Genomic DNA, 22,798 nt, shown 5'->3' with positions numbered 1-22,798 from the left:
GGTGGATATGTTTAATAAGTTTCTAGGGAAAGGAGATACAAAGTTGACTGAGGTCAAGTGTGATGGCCCTTCCCAGCCTCCTCCACATTGACTACATGAAGTTGGGTGGATTCTATGGGCCAAAAATGAGAAGCACCCATTTCCCCTTCCTTACTTATTCCCTTACTCTAACTGGCTTCTAGCTGAGTGGCATCCAGACAGAAGCAGAAGCGCGCTAAGGTGATTAGCTAGGAACACAGGGTATAATCGGAAATCCATTGTGCAAACAAGTGTCTGTTTGATTTCTCTCCACTTCCTCTTGTATATTAAGCTTCCTTTTGATCAGCGTTTGATTTCTGGTAGTAAATATGGCACCAACCATATGGCACCACAATCTGGTTGATTGTGAGGATGAAATGTGAGAGGTAATGGGTGCAAAGCACTCAGAGTGTCTAGCGTGTGCGGCATTCAGGACATAACGCTATTGTTTACAGAGAACTGTTTCATGAAGGAGAGACTGCTCGAAGGGTTTACATTGTGGGTGGTGGTGGCCGAAGGGCCTTCTTTCACCATTATTTGTGCTAAATCTGACCTGCGCCCAACCAGTCTGGCGCCTGCCTGGGAGGTTCGCTCCGGTCATCCCTCTGCACCAATCGTGGAGAGCCACATGGGTGGGAAACTGCCATAAAAGAATGGCATTCCCACGGCCAGAGCAGGAGGAATGCTCTGCGTTCTCGCCCCAAGGTAAGTCCTGCTTCAACCCCCAGCAGGCTCTCTCCTGACCCTGGGGGCCTCCCCTGACTCTTGGCCCACAGGATTTGCTAGGGATGTTTGAGTCTGGAAGCTCTCAGAAGCCAGCAAGGACCCTGGTTCTTGTCAAGGGCTCCAGATATCACTCCTTGTTCAGGTCAGTCATGACTCCAGCCCCCTGCTGGCTGCTCCAGGTCTAAAGATGCCCCCTCACCCTTGACTCTGGACACCCCACCAGGACGACAGGTCTCTACTGGGGATCTCTCCTCTTGGAATTACCTGTCCTGGGTGCTCTGTCCTAACATGAAACAGACCTCTCCCTCCAACTGAAGTCTTCCAGAGGCTGTGAGAAGTTATCCAAAGGTTTTCCCATTTGAGAAAAGAGCTTCCCAGAAAAGGAAGTGTTACTCGTTGGAGTGTTGGCAGGCTCTTCACAGCTCTATGTTTCCACCTGCCCCCCTCCCCATTTATTATTCATTCATCCCTCAGCCTGTTATTGAGCACCTCTTGTGTGTCAGACACTGTGGTGGGAGCAAGCGATGGGCTCAGTCTGACGTGGCCTCACCCTCCCGGAAATCTGCACACACAGAGGACACTTCTGGGCTAAGAGCAACCCAGTGTCAGATGCACTGAACTCAGAAAGGGAAGCTGTTCCTTTTGTCTGCAGGTATTCATGGACCATAACCCTCCCCTCCACCCAATCTCCAACAGTCTCTACCTTGACCTGAGTAGGAGCTGACCTGAGATCTTCCAGGACATTCTGCAGTCCTGGCTGGCTCTAAGCTTGATTTTTTTTTTTTTTGTTTGTTTTCTTGCTGTCAATCTCATCCCTTTGGCAAGTCTCCTCCTCCTGTTTACCACCGCTTTCCACAAGTCGTGCCTGCTTTAAAGCAACACGAAGGAAGGGAGGAAGTCATTGGTGCATTTCTGAGAACATGGGCCTGAGCAAGCTCTTTCACTTCCAGCCCAGGGCTTGCACACAGGAGGGGCTTAGGAAATATCTCTGGGTTTAGTCTCCTCTGAGTCTCAGGTTCTTCATTGGTAAAATGGGGACAATAATAATACCTTCCCTGGAGGGTATTTCGGAGCCTTCAATGAGCTAACGTATGCAAGGGATTAGTACAAGTTATGGTGCTGATCATATCTGGGTCTTTCCCTTCGCCCCACTGCGTGGAGGGTCTGCAGGCTGCTGAGTGACCCACGAAGCTCATGGAAAGGATGGCTTACGTCCTGTGGCTGGCTTTGGCCTACTGCGTTCTGACTCTGGCATCTACAGAGCAGCGAGGTAAGTGCTCTGCTCACCTGATCTCAGATGCCCTGCAATAGCTGGAGAGTGAGCAGGGAAGTGCAGAGAAGGTGATTCAGGGTCAGTGGGGAGACAGGGGCATGACCACAGTGGAGATTCAGAAGCCAGAAGTCAAGGGAAGCAAGAGGAGAGAAACTGGAATCCAGTCACAGTGTCTCAAAGAGCCAGATGAGAAATGCTCCCTCGGAGGACAGTGGGAGCCAGTTAGCACAACCTCTCACGACCAGATACAGGGTAGATCCAGAGCCCGGATTCATGAGGACACGATTTGCCCAGTCACTCTGTGCCTTGTTTTGGCAAGCGCCTCTCCTTCCTCCAAATAAGTTGCTCATCTGTAAAATGAAAGGACTGGATTTCGTGATCTCTCTATGGTCCTTTCAGAGATCCATGGGCTGGGCATCTTAGATACTTGTAGGAAGGATTCTCAGGCTCAACACTAGGGTGAAAATTTCTGCCCATGTCCCCTGTGGAGGGGGGCTGGAGGGACTCAGCTCATGGCCTCCCTTGGAACTAATCCAAGAGTAACAAGGGTGGTGATTTCTTGCCTTAAAACAAGCATGTACATAAGTAAGGCCTGAAAAATCTCTGTTTCTAAAAAGTCCCTCTAACATGACCCCAGCTTTATGCGGGCGGACAGAAGCCTAGCAATCGGTGCATCCCTGCTGGGGACACGCACACCTATTAAATGGCTTATGCATCCAGAAAAAAGAAAGAAAGGAAATGTGATGTGATCCTGGTACTTGCACTTAATTCATCATTCAGGCACTCACACTATTCAGCACGCCAGAACTAGAGAAGGGAACTAGTTTGAACTCCTAGGACCCAGGGACTGTGATTGGCATTTTTTACCTAGTATCTTATTTAATCTTCTCACAATTCTTTAAAACTTTAGGGGTATGCGTATCCCAAGATGACTATGGGAGTGAGTTGCAAACTTAAAGAAGATTTTGATAGCTATATACTTTTTTCAGTGGGTATTAAAAATATAACTAGCACGTCATACCTATGGTATCAGAGATAGCATTCCTTAGGGTGCAATGAATTTATAAAGAGAACCATTGAAAGAACCATGAAATAAATAACAGGATAGGTGGACACAGGTGTGGCAAACATCATGACCTGCGGCATGAGAATGGAAAATGTTTGGAAGTCACTAGCTTGCAGCTGTTGTTTTGCAATTGAGTCTCAGGGGAGTTGAACCATACGACAAGGTCACCCAGTCAGCAGGTGCAGAGCTGGGTTTAACCCAGACTGACCAGCCTGTGGTTTCCTCTGCTCCCACCCTCCCACCCCCACTTTACTTCTCTGCCTCCTCGCACATCACAGTCCCTGATTCTGTCAAAAGCCATGAGATCAGACATCAGAAATGGTCCTATTAGACTAGTGCTCTCATTTAAGGATGATTTTGCTTTCAGGGGACAATTGGCAATGTCTGGCGACCCCTTTGGGAGGAGGGTAGTACTGGCATCTAGTAAGAGCCTAAGGAAACTTTTGGGCATCCTGTAGTGCACAAGGCTGCCCCCTAACACGGAATTATCCAGCCCAAACTTCAGTAGTGCCAAGGCTGAGAAATCTTATGTTTGATCTTCATCTACTGATAGTGGAAAAATGTTTATGTTAAGTAAAAAAAAAATACAAGTGGAAAAAAAACTGTATAGCATTAAACCCACTTTTATTTTTTTTTGAAGTGTTTAAACAAATGCATAGAAAGGGTCTGAAGACTGTACAACAAATTTATGGTATGCAGAAATGACAACTTTTGTTTCTACTTTATTCATTTGAACGACCTTTGAGGCTATGTTACATTTATAATGAGAAAAACAAATATTGGTCAGGCAGGACCGCAGTGTATGGTTGCACAGGGGAGCACTGCACAACTCCAGGGCAGCACCCCCCCCACCGCCTCCCCTGCCAAGCTCAGCGTGAATGATGCCCCCTAGATCGTGCAGGGTGGGGACCCTGATGTTCTCAGTGCCTGTAAATTTCCACACAAAGGCTTCATTATTATTCTGACCCTAAGGTGTTGAAGGCTGATATTTAATTAACACAGAGTGGATAGCGTGCCTCTGGTCCTCATTAGGGCCCTGAGTCCTTCCCAGACAGATGTGTAGAAGGATAAAAATCCTGCAGGTTCTGGGGTTCCTCCGTAAATCCAAGCATACCGTTCCTCTCCAGGTTCCGGAAACCCCACCAACGCCCGTTCCTATGAGAAGGACTTGGACTGTGGATCCCTGGGCCCCTCAGAGACCCAGCTCTGTTTTGACCCCTGCCAGAATTACACCCTCCTGGACGAACCTTTCCGAAGCAAGGAGAACACGGAGGAAGGGCAGAGCTGTGACATGGACAAGCACGGCTGGTACCGCTTTGTGGGCAATGGAGGAGTGAGGATGCCGGAGGACTGCGTCCCTGTGTTCCGGTGCCAGACGGCTGCTCCCATGTGGCTGGAAGGCACCCACCCCACCCTGGGGGAGGGCATCATCAACCGCACAGCCTGTGCCCACTGGAGCGGCAACTGCTGCCTCTGGAAGACTGACGTGCTGGTGAAGGCCTGCCCGGGCGAGTACCACGTGTACCGGTTGGAGGGCACCCCCTATTGTGATCTGGGATACTGCACAGGTGAGTGGCAGAGACCCACCTGGAGGCAGCGGCGGGGCCACCCAGCGAAGGGCCCAGGGGTCAGTGGAGTGAGTGGAGCGGGTCAAGGGGAGACTAAGCAGAGCCGCTTCAGCTCAGCTCCAGCCAATTACTGCCCAGTGGGAATATTGCCCACGGGGCTGCCAGTATTTCAAGTCAAGCCAGAAATTCAGACTCAAAGGTGAAATCTCCTGATAGATCTATCCCTGTGCGTAGCACAAGATTTAGAACTCGGACTCACTTAGATTTCGATTTCAAATGAGCAGTTTAATTTAACTCTCTTAGCTTTGGTTTTCTGACCTGAAAACATGGACAATGGCTAATGCATTCATGTCCCAGCTCTAAGCACTTTAAACCTTTAACTCATTTAATTTGCTCACCAACTTCAGAAGATACATACTATATAATTAGTCTAGACGAGAGGCCTGGGGGACAGAGAGATTAAGCAGTTCCCCAATATCCAAGATTTAGAAAGTGGTGGATCCAGATGTGAACCTAGCACCCCAGCATCACGATCCAGATGCTTAACCATTAAGCGACCCTACCGCATGCGGTTGCCATGGGAACTGAATGAGCTGATGCGTGGAAAGTACTGGAAACAGCATCTGCCTTGTAACAAGCACTAAGATGGCTGCTCTGGGGTTCTCACCTGACTAGACTGGGATTCATGAAATTCGAGTTTGGGGCTTGATTCTTCCACCAAGTACGGCACGACCTCAGGCAAGACTTCGTGTCCCGTAGAATGACAAAAGTTGGCTTTGAAGGCCTCCGGTCTGCCGTGCTCTGCATCCTTATCCTCTTCCTCCACGCCTCACCCCAGATCCTGCCACTGTCACGCCCACGACCACGCCCTCGCCCACGACCACGCCCTCGCCCACGACCACACCCCCGCCCACGACCACGCCCTCGCCCCCGCCCCCACCCACGACCACGTCCACGCCCCCGCCCACGACCACGCCCGCACCCCCACCCCCACCCACGACCACGCCCCCGCCCTCGCCCACTACCACGCCTGCGCCCACGCCCACGCCCTCGCCCCCGCCCCCACCCACGACCACGTACACGCCCCCGCCCACGACCACGCCCGCACCCCCGCCCCCACCCACGACCACGCCCACGCCCCCGCCCCCGCCCTCGCCCACTACCACGCCTGCGCCCACGACCACGCCCTCGCCCACAACTGCGCCCACGACCACGCCGGTGCCCACGACCACACCCTCGCCCCCCCCCACGCCTACGCCCCCGCCCCCGTGTGACAAGACCTGCCGCTCTGAGGAGGAGTGCCTTCTTGTCGAGGACACCTGGGACTGCTTCTGCAGAAAGGACCTCAACATTTCTGGTGAGCGGCTGGGCAGGGGCAGGGCTGGTGGGGGCTGACCTAAGCGGTCAGGGCATGAGGGAGGGAGCTTCATAGGGTTGGGACAAGGTGTGGATCAGAGTCAGTGGGGACGGAACTGAGGTCAGGGAATGTGAGTGCTTGAAGCCAGTGGGTTTGCAAGGATTGAGGGCAGGAATGGAACAAATTCCCAGGTCAGCTGCTGGACCATGGCCTCAGGAAGTGGCCTTGGAATGAGTGGTCTTGACCCACAAGGGACAAAGATACCGAGGATGAGAACTCGGCAAGTGTGGAAGTTGCGATCAGACATCTGTGGGATCTGCGTGTGAGGGACAGGGGAAGGGTCCTGTGCCTGTCCTGAATCTGCTAGGTAGTAGCTCTGGGGCCGGGACAAGCTATCTCCCCTCTCTGAGCCTGAATGTCCTCATCTGTAAAATGGGGATGAGATTAAAAATTAAAAATACCTACCATACGGGGCTTTTATGAGAATTCATTCAGAGCAGCCCACATGGGCAAGCTCTGGAGATGATGTTCACATCGCAGGAGGTAAGCAAGCACAGGCAGATGTCCCGTGGGTAGGAATGCCACAGACGAGCGTCCCACGGAGATCACCTCCTTCCCTCCTGGACACGAACAAGGGCCTCTGACTCTTGCTTTCAGCTCAGGTGTGCTTTCCTGCTCAGGGGGGCAAGAAGGAGCCCGAGTCCCCTGTCTCTGGCGACAAGGGTGTGCTTCCACCTCCAGATGCACAGAGTGTGCCTTTCATATGGGAGATGGATTTCCCACTTTCAAGGAGACAGAGAGGAGGGTCAAAGTGTTGCATTAGCCATTTCTTAAGTAACTTTAACTCAAAATAATCAATATGCCTTTAGGCATGTTTTGGGGTGGTCTGCTCTGGGCCCCAACAAGAACCAGACACAAAGCCTTCACCAAGCCTGCACACAGCATGCTTGGAAATCGTGGACCGGACTGTCCTTGCTCACCTTGTCCTCTGCAAGCCTGGGTGTGAATCCCACATGGGCCCCAGGCCCCTGCTAATCTCCTAGCCTCCCAGTGGGCTTGGTGGCTCTACCAAAGGGCTTCCAGACTCCTGTCCACTCCACTTGCCTTCCCCTCGACTTTCCAGATGTCTACAGTTTGCAGCCTCAGCTGGACTGTGGGGCCAGCGAGATGAAGGTGTCACTGGACAAGTGCGTGCTGGGAGGCCTGGGGTTCGAGGACGAGGTCAGTGCCTACCTGCAGGATCGGACCTCGAACTGCAGCAGCACCATGCAGAGAGAGGAGAGGAACTGGATATCCGTGACCAGCCCCACCAAGGCTGGGGCCTGCGGAAACGTTCTGGAGGTGAGCGGTGCTTGCCCCCTGCTGCCAGATTCTGGGAGTTGGGCTGTTGTGCTACATTAGTAGCTGTGAGACCTCGGGCGAGTCACTTAGCCTCCATGGGCCTCTAGGGGTATGTGAGATCACATGTGTTTATCCGTGTAAAGAGCGTAGACGCCTTCTGATGCTTGAGCTCGGCGAATGTAAGCCATGATTATGACTGTCTTGCTGAGGGATGATGTGGGTGGGGTTCATAGAGGAGCAAGCGTGGAGGTTCCTGACTCTTCCCAAGGGTTAACAATTTACCGTCCTAGTTTTTGATCTGGGGTCCTCGCTCTCCTTCCCATGAAGTGTCAGTGCCACTAGGGGAGGAGGCTTATTTTCTCATTGGGATCAGGGGGCAAGGTTCCAAGTGATTAAGAGCTGCCACTCTGGAGGCACTCAGACCTGAGTTCAGATACACCTGTTCCCGCATCCACGTAAACCTACACGTGATCCTCTTTTTATGCCAAAGAGAAACCAAACCCACGCCATCTACAAAAACACCCTCTCCGTGGTCAACGATTTCATCATCAGAGACACCATCCTGAGCATCAGCTTCCAGTGTGCCTACCCGCTGGACATGAAAGTCAGCCTCCAAACTGCCCTGCAGCCCATTGTAAGGTACGGCACTGACCCCCCCGTTTGGCCCATAACCCTGACCTCAGTCACACTTCACCCACATCTTATCACCCACCTCCTTCAGGAGCTTCTGTTCATTTGCTTGCTCATTCCACAAACATTTGTTGATAAGGTATTAGGATGTTCAACGTGAACAAGGCAGGCATAGAATATTTTGTGGATGTTAAACATTATTACTAGGAAGCAATGCAGCAACATGAAACAGTGTTAATTAAATGTGCTAGGGAACAGAAATGCATGACAATTTCATTTATCTTGAGGAAGAAAGGCACTAAACAACTAATTATGTCAATAATTATTTGCAAGTGAGATGAATGCAGTGTAGGGGAAGCACGGGGTGCTGTGGGAACAGGGAGCGAGGGTCCCTCAGCTAATCTTGTTTGGGGAGGAAAGGTGAGGGCAGGAAAGCCCACATCCCTGCAGATCTGGGACTTAAGCCACATCAGTTTTGATTGGATAAACAGCACCCCTAATTCACCAGAAAAACGAACCAAGTAGCAACTTGGGTGGAATTCCACTTGGGCACGGGGCTTTAATCTGTTTAGTTCACTGCAGTATCACTGTGCCTAGAATGCAGCCCTTTTGAATAAATTCCTCAGCATTCTTGCCAGGAGACTTTCTGGGACTATCAGAAACCCAGGGTGCCCCTCCCATCCCTTACTGCCTCCTGGGCTCACAGAAGGGCAGGATAAGGATTAGACATTTTCTAGTTCAATTTCTAGTTTTCAGACTGCGTTGTGTCAGGGCCCAAGATTCATAAAAAATGAAACCAATATATTTATCTCATTGTACAATTGCTGTTTCACTGAAGATTATGGGGTGGAGGGAAGAGATCTGCTGCTAAAAATTGTGAACCCACAGGGCTGGTCCCAATCCTGTTCCATGGATGAGAAGACAGAGGTGTTCTTTGAGTGAATCTCCGATGCAGGGCAGGTTTGGTAGAAATCCTGGAGCCAGACTCACCTGTTTGTCAAGTTTAGTGCCTAGAAGATAGTAAATGTTGACTTAAATGAGCGATTGAATGGTTCATTTGGGAACCACTGTTGTGCCTTTGACTTCATAACCTTACGCAAGTGGCGGACCCAATTGACTTTGTTCTCACCGGTCCACTCTTGTGGTTTTTCTGTTCTCAGTTCCCTGAACATCAGTGTGGACGGGGAGGGAGAGTTCATTGTCCAGATGGCCCTCTTCCAAGACCAGAGCTACACGTCTCCTTATGAAGGGTCAGCAGTCGTGCTGTCTGTTGAATCCATGCTCTATGTGGGTGCCACCCTGGTGAGAGGGGACACCTCCCGGTTTAACCTGGTGTTGAGGAACTGCTATGCCACGCCCACTGGAGACAAGAATGACCCCGTGAGATATTTCATCATCCAAAACGGGTGGGTATCGGACAATCTGGGGTTATCTTTTGGCCTAAATGAGATCTGGAGTGGAGGGGAAAGATCCCCTCATCCCTGCCTGGCAGTTGTGTAAACTGGCTTGCCTCTTTTGGAGAATAATTTGGTATCATATATCATGACCTTACCTTTTTGACCCAGGAATATCATTCCTGAAATTTTAGCCTAAAGCATTAATACAGAAATACATGGGCAAGGTAAAGAAAAGCCAATTGTTTTTCATTTCAGTATCTTTTACAACTTTGGCAATAGGTTCATAGTTCAAAAACAGGGGATTTATTAAGTAATGATAAACTATTACACACACGTTAACACTGACTAATCAACATGGAAGCTAGCATAAGTGTCATAGGACAAAATATTGGATACAGTGAACTGGCAAAAACAAAGGGAAATGCATATTTATAGAGCATGATTCAAACTGTGGTGATAATGCTAGTTAATATTTGTCACTGAGTTTAGCTATGTGCCAAGCAGAATACACGGATTATCTCATTAAGTTCTCCCATCATGTCTAGGAAATGCTTATTCCTGTCTCTACTTTACAGATAATACGAATGAAGTTCAGTAAGATTAAGTGATGCTCATGATCCCTTAGTTAGAAAATGGGTCGGGTTGCTATTTGAAATCTGTCCATCTCACGCCAAGGACTGTGCTCCTGGAAACCTAAAGCGTGTGGGCTTATGGGTAGCATCATGGAGGAACATTGGAGGAATAAAATCAATATTGTTGGGATGGAGAAAATCTGGGCAGGGGAGCTAACCACCCCCAGCATCCTGTGAACATGATAAAAACCTCCAATGCTGTTTCTATACTGGATGCAGATTAAAGACGTAGCCAAGGGCCTCAGGCCCCCTAAGTTATTCTAGAAGTTAGCCTCCTGCCCTTGTCGCCCCACCCCCAGCTGCCCAAATCAATATGATGCCACGATCAACGTGGAGGAGAATGGGGTGTCTTCGGAAAGCCGGTTCTCAGTTCAGATGTTCATGTTTGCTGGAAATTATGACCTGGTTTTCCTGCACTGTGAAGTTTCTCTCTGTGATTCCCTTAAAGAACAGTGTGAACCGGTGAGTATCTCTTTGGACTGCACCATTCAGTGCCGGACATAGGACCTGGTACCTAGTAGGCTCTCCATATGTATTTATTGGAATCATGGATGGATTGAAAGAAGGGAGGGAGGGAGGGAAGGAAAGAGAAAAGGAGGAAGGAAGGGAGAAAGGGAGAGAAAGTTAGGTGGATGAAGAAATGCACAGATGGATAGATGGGTGGATGGATGGAAGAGAGGGAAGAAAGAAGGGTGAATGAATGGACTTTAAGCCTCCGAAGGCCCATGCATAAAGAATTGTTGCATCCTCAGGAAGGAGATCAGATGAAAGGGCCTGTCCACTAGGTTTCTTTGGCATAAGACCTAGTTTAAATAATTTTAATAATAGTTGACTTTTTTGTGTGCTTACTCTGTGTCAAGCACTGTACTAAAACTGCTATATGCCTTATCTAATTTAATCCTCACAACAACCCTTTAAGGAGATTCTTTTATCAACCCATTGTACAGACGAGGAAACTGAGACTCAGAGAGGTCCCTTGTCCAAGGACCACACAGCTAGAAAGTGTCAGAACTAGGGTGTGCCCTGGCTGAGATGGGGCCACAGTGCCCATGCTCTTAACCCAGATTGGTACTGCCTGCTAAGAGCTGGCATTCACTGAGTGCTTACTGTGTGCCAGTGTGATATAGACATACTTCCTTTGAACCGTCCCAACCAGGAAGATATTATTTAACAATAGTGGAGAGATGTAGTTCCAAGTAGTTCCAAGTTAGACAGCTAAAGGAGAGGAGAGGCGATCCAAACCCAGGTTCGCTTGACATGACAGTGAGAAACCGAGCATCAGAGTTAGTATCACATGGTGGAGGGGAGGGGAGGGGCATTCTTGGGCCAGAGCTGCCTGTTGCAGGAGCGGTCTGGAGAGGAACCAGGAGCCGTGCCTTTCCATTCTGATATAATGAGAATTCTCCATCCCCACAGTCTTGCTCAAGAAGTCAACGCCGCAGTGAATTAGTGGCTATCGACTCAGCCCAGGTTCTAGATCTGGGACCCATCACTCGGAGAGGTAAGTGGTCAAGTCCTGGTGACAACGCCAGCTGGCCGAGTGCAACTGCGGATGCCAGGGATCACCAGCCTAACAAGCTAGGACCTGTTCTACCTCCTCAGTGTACCCCCACTGGTGAATGCACCTTTCCCAGGAGGAGCTTTGGGGAATGATGGTTACATTTGCCACAAGTGCTGGGCCTTCTGTGAGCTAGAGACCAGGCTAAGCTCGCAGCATGTGCTGACTCACTTAAGCCATTTTACAGGTGAGAATCTGAAGCTCAGGGAGATTAAGTGACTCATCCAAGGTCGTCTGACTCATGAGCAGCTGGAGTTAGCACTGAACCCAGCTCGGTCAGATTCCAAAGCCTGTGTCCTTTTCTTTATTCCTCCTGCCAACTCCCCATAACTCAGTCCCTCTGGGGTGAAGTCTAAGTCCTAACTCAACTTTGTCTTCTGGAGAATGACTGTGTTTCTCAAAAGCCACTTACAGTGTTCTGTGATACGATATTGGGGAAGCTTTCCAATTGCTTCTCAAATTTTCTTCCATCCAACTCACAGGTTAGCAGTACCTTTATGGTTTTTATTCCCCCTGGAATGGAGGAGTCAAGAAGTCCAAAAAAATTTGAAAGCATTTTTTCTTGTTCTAGAGAAATTAAGATGCAGTAACATTAATAATAGTAATAGTGATAATTATATTTATAATATAATTATATTATAAAACACATTTAGACGCATCATTACATGGAATGCTCACAACAGCCTAAGGACATAAGCACTATGTCCACTTCCATTCTCCAGATGAGTAAACTGAGGCTGTCACGTGAAGAAGGCTCTCCTGGGAGCCTTTGCTGGGCCCTCCACTTGAAGCCTCATGTGTTGTCACAGGGTAGCTGGGCCAGGTAGGAAGTTTCACTTTGCAATCAGACAGACTGGGCTCCAAATCCAAGCTCTGCTACTTGCTGGCAGACATAGCTGAGCCTCAGTCTTCTCACCTGTCAAATGGAGATAAGAACATTTCCTCACAAATCTTTCTTTTACTTTTTTTTAATTTTAATTTTCAATTAAGGTTTTATTATTTTTATTGAAGTATAGTCAATTACAATGTATCAATTTCTAGTGCAAAGCACAATGTCCCACTCATACAAATACATTCATATATTCGTTTTCAAATTCTTTTTCATTAAAGGTTATTAAATGTTAGCCACTATATAGAAAAATAGACTTTAAAAAATCCTCACAAATCTTTAAGAGGACCAAGTTTCAAATGCATAAAACGTGTTTAGAAAGGTACCCGCTAGATGATAGATGCTTCCACTATGTGGACTGTCAGTGGCTGTGATGGCCAGGTCCGGAGGACTGGGAGCAGCCATGGCCACAGTGCCACCATCACCGGAGCGTGACTGAGGAAACCCTCACCTTCTGCTCTTGTCTCCAGGTGCCATCGTGGACGGAGCCCCCAGCACTGCAGGTATATCATTTCCCCCTGCCTTTCCCGCAGCCCTCCTCCTCCAACTCTCCTTCTTTTCAAGTCAAGGCATATTTATTTAGCGTATTCTAATGTGCCAGGCCCTGCACCCAGAACTGCAGACACTGAAATGAATCAGACCCAAGAATGGCTCTAGAGAGACTCACAGTGCAGCAGGAGAGCCAGTCATTGGATAAGTGCTTGTTGAGAACCTGCCATGGGCCAGGCATTGTTCTAGGCACTGAAGTTACAATGGTGAACAAGACAGGCCAGGTGCCTGCTCTCATGGAGATTATGTTCCAGGTGGGAAGTAGACAATAAAAAGTTAACAGGATAACTTAGAAATAGAAGAGAGTAATGTGATAGAAAGTTACCAGCACGGGTAATAACGCCTTAAATAATACAAGGGTTTATTTCTCACGCACATAAATGGAGTCCAAAAGCAAGCAACCCGGAGCCAGCAGGGCAGCGCTCTAAGATCGTCAGGAATCCAGGCTGTTGTCATGGATAGGGCAAGGCTAGCTCCTATAAAGAGAGGAAGGTTGAGGGCTGGCTGAAGAATCATGATCCAGATGCTCCCATCCCATGTTTCCCCAGGTTTTTCCAACTGGTCTCTGACATCGTAGCAGAGCTGCCTTGACAGAGCATTCAGCCATCTTTTAAGCTCAGCAACTATATCAGAGCCCAAATTTGCTCCTCCACTGTATCCATCCTCCAACTGCAGGAAATAAGGGCCTCTCGTAAGCCAGCTCCCAGACAGACCCCTGGCGCACTCACGTGGCCCTAACAATGAAAACGCCTCGGTTTCAAATCCTTCTGCAGTAGGGCCTTACTAAAAGCAGTAATAATTAACCAATTCCATTTCCCCTGTATTTACAAGGCCTGAATCATTGCACTGGCCAATTCCTCCCTCAACCGGAACTTTCTCTTATGTCACTCATTGGTGACATTTTTAGCAATTACTTTGCCACCTTGTGGCAGGAATCACTGATGTCACACATTTTAGTTGGGATTGGGTTCTCCAAAAAAAAAAAAAAAAAAGAGAATCCAAGCTCCTTCCAGCCCACCCCTCTATCATCTTTAAGGTGTGGCCATCATCTTTAGGGCCCAACATGGCAGCCAGAGCACCAACCTTCATATCTAGGCTTCAGGATGGAGGGAACATGGAAGAAGTCGATGACTGTTAGGGAACATTCCCAGAAGCTGACACCTTATAGCTTCGTTTATACCTCATTGGCCAGTGCTTAGTCACATGGCTATACCTGGCTACAAAGGAAGTTGGGAAATGTAGTCTGTATCCTAGGTTGTCATGTGTCCAACCAATGCTTAATGGTTCTACGAACAAGATAGGAAGGAAGAATGAATATTGGAATGGATAAGTGATCAGAAAAATTTTCAAAAGAGGTGCTATTTAGACTAAAGGAGAAAAGGGAGCCAGGTGTGCATATATTCAAGAAATAAGCCTGTAGGCAGAATGAACAATGATTGCAAAAATGAGATAAGCGTGTAAGCAAATAAGTCACAAGCAAGTAGACAGTGTAGATGGGAGACACAGAAGAGTAACTGACTGTATCAGATAAGTCAGGGGAGACTCTCAGCAGGTGGTAACATCTGAATGGGGTTTTGATGGATGAATTGGAGTTCAACAAAGAGACAAATCTAAGAGAGGTATTTTGGATCAAAGGGAAATTAATGTTATTAAGATTTTACTACCCGCCAAAATGACGTATTTTGGTGAACCTGGACAGGAAAAAGTTCTACCCATCCTCAAATCTCCAACTAGATGACCGTCTAAAAGTTTCCAAATAAGCTTAAGATGTCCTAGCCAAGCTCGATGCTGATATTCAGACAATGATCAGAAAAGCAGTGTTCATCGGAGACGGGGTTTAGAGCTCAGGCTAGAGGAAACTTCAGAGCCGGGGCCTCAAGTCTCGTTCATTTATTCCGGTCCTTCAGGTTAGCACAGGGCCTGGAGCAGCCTGGCTACGCAGTAATGTTTGCCAAATTGACTAATTTCTTGGTGGGTGGTGGATTCTGGAGCCTTCTGGAAAAGGAGGAAATTCATCTGATGTGGTAGCAGACTACCACAAGAGGGCGCCTGTGGTTTTCGTTCTTTGCTGACTCACACACCGTTTCTGATGTTTTAGAATTAACTGAATATCAGCCTATGTTCCATAATTATAAACTGGCTGTCACACACTCATATGCTTCTGAAAATTATAGTATTCTTCTTCCTCTCCCTCCTAGAGATATCAGCAGTTTATTTTGAAATTTAGGGGATGGGGAGATGTTACAATCCCTTTGTGTGGGGGCATTGGGTCACATGCCTCTCCCAGATCCTCCAGTACAAGGCAGCTATGATCCAGGACACCTGTCCTTCATTAATCCTGAGAATGCAGTGATATTCAGAAGAAATATGATTCCAGCCTCCCAGATCTTAGAGTCCAGTTTTCAAAACCAATACTTATATGGTGTTTACTGTGTGCCAGACACTGTTCTAAATGCTTGCTATGAATTCACTCGCTTAAGCCTTACAAAAATCTCATGAGGTAATAGCTGCTAGTAATGTTTCTATTTTGCATGCAGGGAAACTCAGGCACAGAGAGGTTCAGTAACTTGCCTGGGCCTGCACAACTAGTTGCAGAGCTGGGATTCTAAGATAAGTAGTCAGGCCTCTGAGGTAGTACTTTTTAACCTCTGTGTCTTTCTGCCTCGTTAGTATTAGTCAGAGTGAGTAATGCTAGCTGCTGTAACAAACAGTCCCCAAGTTTCTGTGCTTTTTATGCAACAGTTTGTTTCACATGAAATCACTGGAGGATATGGTCATTAGGACTCGGGTTCCTACCTTCTGGTAACTTCTGGCAACTCCACTATCCCCTGCAAGTTCTCTTCTGGGTGCTTGGCATCTGGTGCCTAGATGATGAATGAGGGGGCAGGGGGAATTACATAGGAGGGTTTAAGGACCAGACCTAGAAGTGGCATACGTGGTATCTACCCACATTCCTCTGGCCTGATTCAGCCATATGGTCCCACCTACCTGCAAAGGAGGCGGGGGAGAGTACCTGTGAGTGTGTCCAGAGGAAAATGAAGAGGTGTTTGGTGGTTAGACATCCTTGTCTCTATGACGTGACCCCTTTGCCGCCTCCCAGGGGCTGCAACCCAGAATAGATAGTAAGGCTATTCGGCCTTTGTCATCCTCGGAAGGCAGAGGATAAGGAGGCCGCCTCACTTTGGCTGCTGAGTTCCGAAGCCCAGCACCTGACAGCCATCTCTCTCCCGTTCCAGGGTTCCTGGTGGCCTGGCCCATGCTTCTCCTCCCTCTGCTCCTGGCTGGGCTCTTCTGAGAGCTCAGCTGGGCACCCGGCCCTGAAGCTCATGTTCTTCCCTCTAACGATGGCTTCCAGTCACTTTTCAACTCTGCTGGATCTCTCTCCAATCAACGTAGATGGTCTTGGTGTTAACAGACTCCAGGCCAGGCTAGGTCTGGGGGGAAAAAGAAGAGCTTGCCCTTGTTAGCATTCTCAGTGCCTTTGCATTCCTCCTTTTCTCATGGTGGGGGCCCCCTGGCGCCTGGCCTGGCCTGGCTCATTCATTAGCAGGATCTCGAAAGCAAATTTGTTTGGTGCCTCTGTGGCTCCAGCCTTTACCAGAAGCATAGCACCTGTTTATAACGTCAGGGAAGAGGGGCCAAGTCAGCGGGGGGAGGGGGAGGGGGAGGGGAGGAGCTTGGAAAAGAGGTACCTCCCACGGCCTTCCCAAGCACCCCCTGCTCTGGCTGCTGCTGAATTGAACAGGCTGACGTTTGCTTTCATCCCGCTTCCTCTGATGTATTTCCATCATGGTCTCAACAATTGCCATGGGGACACGGGATAAAGGGGCCACTTTTGGAGACCCATAGCTCCCCTGACCCCTGCCACACCACAGACACGCTCTGACATGCCCAGAGATACATAAATCCCCACCCCTGGGACCTGGATGCTGGAAGAACTGCTCGATTCGGTTCAGAGATGCTGTCACCCCAGAGCACATCTCTAGCTGTAAACAGTGACGCGCTAGCTCTGAAGGCTTAAGCAGGCAGGCCCAGCATAAAACAAGGCATCGACTCTGCCCCGAGGATATAGCAGCAGAGCCTGGGAGATGGGTCAAGTCCCCTTCTGGAAACCTTTAATGAATCCTCACAAAGCACTCCACAAAGATGCCACAGATATGGAGTGTGTCCCCTCCCCACAGCTATGCATAAGACCCCTCCACGCTGGCCTCAGGGAAGATGACGGGATCTGGGCCAGACCACCTGAGGCAGAGCCTGTTTATCTGCCAGGAGGAGGCTTTCCAAAGTGCGGTGTTGTTCAGAGATGGTGTGGTTGCAAGAAACAGAAACCCACTCCAGCGGACTCAGGCCAAAAGGGAATTAGTTATAAGGTTACAGGAGCACAAAAACCAAGGACCCGGCTGCACAAGGAAAACCACGAGAAATCAAGTTTGTCTGTCCTTCCATCTTTCACTCTTCCTGAAGCCACACCGCACTGACATCTGCCTATCTTTGTGTGTCCCCTTCATTGCCCCCTCTCTCTGTGAACCTAGCTTCTCCTGTTCATTCATCATCCTTGATTAACTATGGACACTGCAGCATCACATCACTTCTTAATTCAGGGACCACCGAGACTGTCTGATATCTCAGTATCCCACATCCAAATTGCACAGGGATCATGCAATTCCCTGCTTGGATCTGAGTGCTTCCCCTGGTCCAATCATTGAGGCCCGGTGAATGGGCTCCCCTGGCACCGACATAGGCAACGGGGCCAACCTGACGGGACAGGTCTCGGATGAATGAGGATGTTCCTTGGATGGACATCCCAAAAAGCTGCTATGATAATGGCTACTTTAAAGAGAGTTTCCAGGGAGGAATTGTGTCTTGTTTCCTAGTAAGTTAGAGGACTCATAACCACTGTCTTCCAAGGGAGGTGATGTGCGGGGCATGGATCTGAAAGGAGGTCAGGAGGCAGGTCCTCACCTTTTCTGCTCTCTGAGGCTCGTCTTCTCCCTTCTGTAGAATAGAGGGGCTGGGCTAGAGCAAGATTCACAACATGCAGAGTGGACCCCTTTCTCTAAATACAAGTCTACGCAAACATCCAATATATAGAGAGATTAAGAGCAAACAGACCCTTGTCAATGTCAAGCGGGGGGCTTATCTCTTTCATTCCGTGCTTCCCTCCTCAGGCCCTCAAAGAAACTCCATGACAACCCACAGGGTTGCCAAGGGCAAAGTTTTGGGATTCCCTGGGACACCTGACCTCTAATATCTCTTCCAGTGTAAAGTGCGTGGGATTCTACTTAACTAGACCCAACCCCATCTGTCTGTCTGTCTGTGCCCGCTGTCTATCCTTCTATCCATCTATTCATCTGTCTCCCGTTTTCTCTCTCCCTCTCCATCTGCCTGCCTACCTATACGTCTATCATCTAGCTAGTCGCAGATTTTTGTTTTCTATAAATGGGCATGTTACGCAAATAACAGTCTCTGAATATTCAGTCTACTTTGTTCATTCGATCAACACTGATCTGCTGAGCAACTGTCATGTTCCAGGTCCAAGATCCTGGGTAAAATAATGAATGAAACACAGTCCCTGCACAATCTGGTGGAGCACAAACATACACTCACACACTCACCCCCACTGACCCTCAGACGCAGGGCCCACACCCCTGCCAACATACACATGCCAACAGATACACATTTCAACTTCACCTGCCCAAAGATACATGTCACACACACAGATCCTCCCCTGGGTCCTCCAGCCCAGTCACTTACATATTTATTGCCATGAATAACTTGGTAACAGCCAACATTTTAACATGTCCTCTGCATCAGGCATCATGCTAGGTGCATGGTGGACACTGTATCATTCTGTGTTCACATTAGATACTCAAGGTGTATGTACTTTTTTTTATTCCCAGTTTAGAGATGGGTAAACCAAGGCTTAAAGAATTATTCATCCAAGGGTTTACCGCTTTTAAATGCTGTTTTCAGGGCTTGAATTTGGAGCATGTGTCATAACTAGACACTGTATATTGCCTCATTATACACAAAGCACACACACACACACAGAGGCACTCATATGTTCGCACATGTACCACCTTATATACATGCACCCCCCTGCATACAGACATGGGAACATATACATACACACTGACGCTCGTATGTGGACAGACATACACATTTGCCTACACAGAGGCCCTCACACATGCACAGGCATTGATATTCATGGACACACAGATGCTAACATGCACACTGATTTACGTGTGGTCATGTAGATGCAGACACATACCCCTTAATACAGAAAGAAAAAAAACCCAGGACCACTCATGTCCTGTGCTACACACATACACACACACACACTCATAGATACGTGAACACATGCATACATACCTACGAGACACAGGACTTGGATACAACTCCCCAGGAGCCAGGACTCTGACCATGTCTCCTCTCCTGTTAGTTTTCCTCTCCTCCATCCCCAGTCCCGCTCAGCTGGGCTCTGAGACAAGAAGTCCAACCCAGAAGTCACAGAGAAAATGGATTCTAGACTCAGCACCTGGAAGTTCTGGAATAGAAGGATGACAGAGACAGTGAGAAGGAAACTGATCTACGTTCAGGAAAACTGTCCTCTTTGTTTCGGGGGTTGAGGGGTGGGGGGCCCCTAGTAGCAGTGGGTGGAGGATGCAGAGATGAACAGGGCAGCCCTGCCCCCTAGAATCTTAGAGTTGACTTGGGAGAGCAGGTCATGCAAAGCCAAGCAGTGTGAGGCTGACACAGACAGGACTGCAAGATGGGGAGAAAGGAGAGCTCAACTCAGCCTGGGAGAAGAAGGGAGGATTCCATCCCAGGGAGGTTAGTCCCTTCATTTTCCAGATGGAAGTTGAGGTCCCAAAAAGAGAAGTAGCTTGTCCCTTCTTCATCCTACAAGGGGACCTAGAGGGGTGCTGTAACCAGCTGGGCACAAGGGGGCGTGAGAAAGGCGGTCCCGTGAAAACTGATCACCTGAAGGGAATTTGGAATGAGGACCTCAAAGGATAAATTCTACCTAACCCAACTCATTTCATAATCTCTCCCCACCCCCTGCTTCTTCTCCAACTTCTTTCTTCTGTAAAGGGCTAGAAACCACCCTCTCCTTTCCTTTCTCATCACAGTAGGGTCTCCCTTCTGAAACTACTGTATCCATCCGCTTTTCTTCAACGTCATTGACCCCAGTCTTCTCTGCGCTACTTACCTGGGCCGCTTCCCAACTGCTCTTCCTCCAGTCTCACCCCTCCCAGTCCGTTCTCTACTCTGTAGCCAGCCAGCATTTAAGGCAAACTCGCTTCTCTCTTTAAACCCTGTCCACAGCTCCTTGCCTTCTACAGGATGAGGTCGGCCTTCTGGCTGACAAAGTCCTCCACTGTCTGAGCCCTGCCTGTCTCTTCAGCCTTAGATCTTACACGCTGGAGATCTGACGGGGTATCTCTTCATACCCCGTGTTCTGGCTGCTCTGAATGTCCCATGGCTCCCTGACCTGTTCCATTCCACCTGTGCTGCCTCTGCGCGTGCTAGTCTGGCTGCCTGGAGGGAGGGCCCCTTCCTTCTCCGGGGATGTGCCCCTAACCGGCTTTCGGGTCATTTCTCCTGGGAAGCCTTCCTGGCCCTCCTCCCCAGTCTAGAGCTGATCACACTCCGCTTTGGGACCCCTTCTCTACAGAACCTCATTCGCACATGCCTCATCTGCGTCTGAAATGATCTGATTTATCCTTGTCCCACATCCCCCACCCCAGACTGTGGGTTCCCTGAGGACAGGGGCTTTGCCATATTCACACATTACTGGCTGAATAAATGAAGACATGGGCTGCATCTGTCTATTTATTTATTTATTTATTTATTTATTTATTTATTTTTATTGAAGTGCTGTCGGTTACCATGTGTCAATTTCTGATGTACAGCATAAAGTCCCAGTCACCTGTATCCATACATATATTCATTTTCATGTTTTTTTTTCCATCAAAGGCTTTTACAAGACATTGAACATAGTTCCCTGTGCTATACAGCAGAAACTTTTTTTTTCTTTCTTCTTTATTCTTTTACCTCCTAATCATGCTGTCATCTTCCGGGGTTGGGGGATGGGGGAGGGGGGAAGAAGCAGCTTACTATAAAAAATAAAGACTTTCTGGGAGGAGGGTATAGCTCAGTGGTAGAGCATGTGCTTAGCATACATGAGGTCGTGGGCTCAATCCCCAGTACCTCCTCTAAAAAAGAAATAAAAATAAAACCCTAATTACCCCCCCATGCCAAAAAGACTTTCTTACTTAGATAATTATGGTGAAAGAATCAACTCAGAATGTGAAACAGGAATTCTGGGCTCTAACCCACACGCCACTCCCATCCCACTCTTGGCCGATCCTATGCCGCTCTTACAGAAAACTTTATCTTTTTTCTTTCCCTTTAGTTCCCAACGTCTCTGACTTCGGGGGAGGTTGATTGGAAATTTGAGTGTTTTTTTCCTTCTTTTCTCATCTAAGAGCACTGTAATGAAACTGATAGAGTGGTTATTTGGAGGAGAGCAAATTGAGAGAGCTCAAGAGTGATTACAACTTAACAGCAGGGGGAAAATACACACACACACACAGAAACACAAAAACCAAGCCTGTAAGATCTTGGGAAACTAAGTCCAGAACTGAATTTATGTAGCAGCTGTAGGGATAATTTAAAATAATTTTCTGTCTACCCTTCTAGGTAGAAGCAGAGACTCCCATCTCCCAACCACTCCCTACCCCATAATAAAAGACAGATTAACAGAAGAAAAAAAACAGAACTTGAGTAACATGTCTGCCTCCAATATATATGGGAAAGGCCCTGGAAAACTGAATAACTCCTCCAAATGGCCCAAGATGCCACCTTAAATATCATCTTCAGCTGAAGGCAAAAGGAGATTTGGAGTTATGGGAGGTAACCTGGAAAAGTACAGTAAACAAATGTAAGGTTGTGATGCAGATCTAAGTGGCTGTTATGCAGATTTAAGTCTTTGCCTTCTCCATTGATAAATTTCTAGAGATTTGGTGTCATCCTTCTCTTGATTTCCCTTATAAATGTAAACAATTCTTACAAAAGGTAACTTCCGCTCAGTTCTCAGAGGGTCTCCAGTGTCTGCTATTTCTTAAAAATAACCAGCTCAAAATAACCCTTATTCCCAAGAGGCATATTTCTGGGTGGCAGATTCTGCCCCCTTCACGGCCCATCAGCAGTCAAATCTTAGAAAGCCACAGAGGTGGACTTTCAAACAGACACTAGCAGAGAAAGCGTTTGTTGTGGAGTCCAGCCAAAATACCAGATTCTGGGAGCCCCTTGTCTGAGAGAGGCGTGAGCTCTGTTTCATAGAATACTTTGTATGGTGAACTGTGGAGGGAGAGGGGGCTGGCTGTATATATCTTATTTCAGTGCCTCAACCTGGTTCCAAATTCATTGAGAACACTTGGGCTCTGGGTCCCAGACCACCTACGCCAGTGCTCCCACTCCCTAAACGTAAAAATGGGAGTAGCAGGATTGCTAGAGAAATAAAGGAGATAAAGGACGTGAAGTCGCTTTGCAACCACACAGATGATAGGGGCACTAGCATCACCATCATCATCACTACGACTGATTTCCCCATTGTAACGTATTAAGCTGCTTCTCACTCTCTGTTTGCCCTCTTACCTCTTAGACAGGACCAAAAGGAGATCCTTTTTCAGAATCTTTGTTTTTGCTAGAAATAAGACTCCTTAGAGCATGTAGAAAGGGACAAACACCCTCTCCCTCGGACATGGAATAATACTTTATGGACACAA

At 48.2% G+C, this 22,798-nt stretch overlaps 1 protein-coding gene across 1 annotated transcript; it reads left to right on the top strand.

Annotated features, from left to right (window-relative positions):
* The first annotated feature begins 1,935 nt into the window (after window positions 1-1,935).
* GP2 (glycoprotein 2) lies at window positions 1,936-16,646 on the top strand. The gene is made up of 11 exons (XM_072942090.1): window positions 1,936-2,014; window positions 4,211-4,651; window positions 5,490-5,501; window positions 5,910-6,008; window positions 7,132-7,349; window positions 7,840-7,988; window positions 9,140-9,385; window positions 10,308-10,470; window positions 11,425-11,509; window positions 12,926-12,958; window positions 16,241-16,646. Exons 1-11 carry the CDS (start codon window positions 1,939-1,941, stop codon window positions 16,297-16,299), a joined length of 1,581 nt encoding a protein of 526 aa, XP_072798191.1. The 5' UTR covers window positions 1,936-1,938; the 3' UTR covers window positions 16,300-16,646.
* The last annotated feature ends 6,152 nt before the right edge of the window (window positions 16,647-22,798 follow it).

Source organism: Vicugna pacos, chromosome 18, assembly GCF_048564905.1.
Source record: "Vicugna pacos chromosome 18, VicPac4, whole genome shotgun sequence".
Taxonomy (NCBI): Eukaryota; Metazoa; Chordata; class Mammalia; order Artiodactyla; family Camelidae; genus Vicugna; species Vicugna pacos.
The sequence above is the reverse complement of the archived record's forward strand: the minus strand, read 5'-3'. Positions and strand labels throughout refer to the sequence as shown.

What these genes read in the sequence shown, in the direction of transcription:
- GP2 (XM_072942090.1), top strand. Translation starts at nt 1,939, where the DNA reads ATGGAAAGGATGGCTTACGTCCTGTGGCTGGCTTTGGCCTACTGCGTT. An exon ending in GCCCTGCAGCCCATTGTAAG is followed by an intron (nt 7,989 to 9,139) that starts GTACGGCACTGA and finishes TTCTGTTCTCAG; the next exon opens with TTCCCTGAACATCAGTGTGG. An exon ending in GGGACCCATCACTCGGAGAG is followed by an intron (nt 11,510 to 12,925) that starts GTAAGTGGTCAA and finishes TCTTGTCTCCAG; the next exon opens with GTGCCATCGTGGACGGAGCC.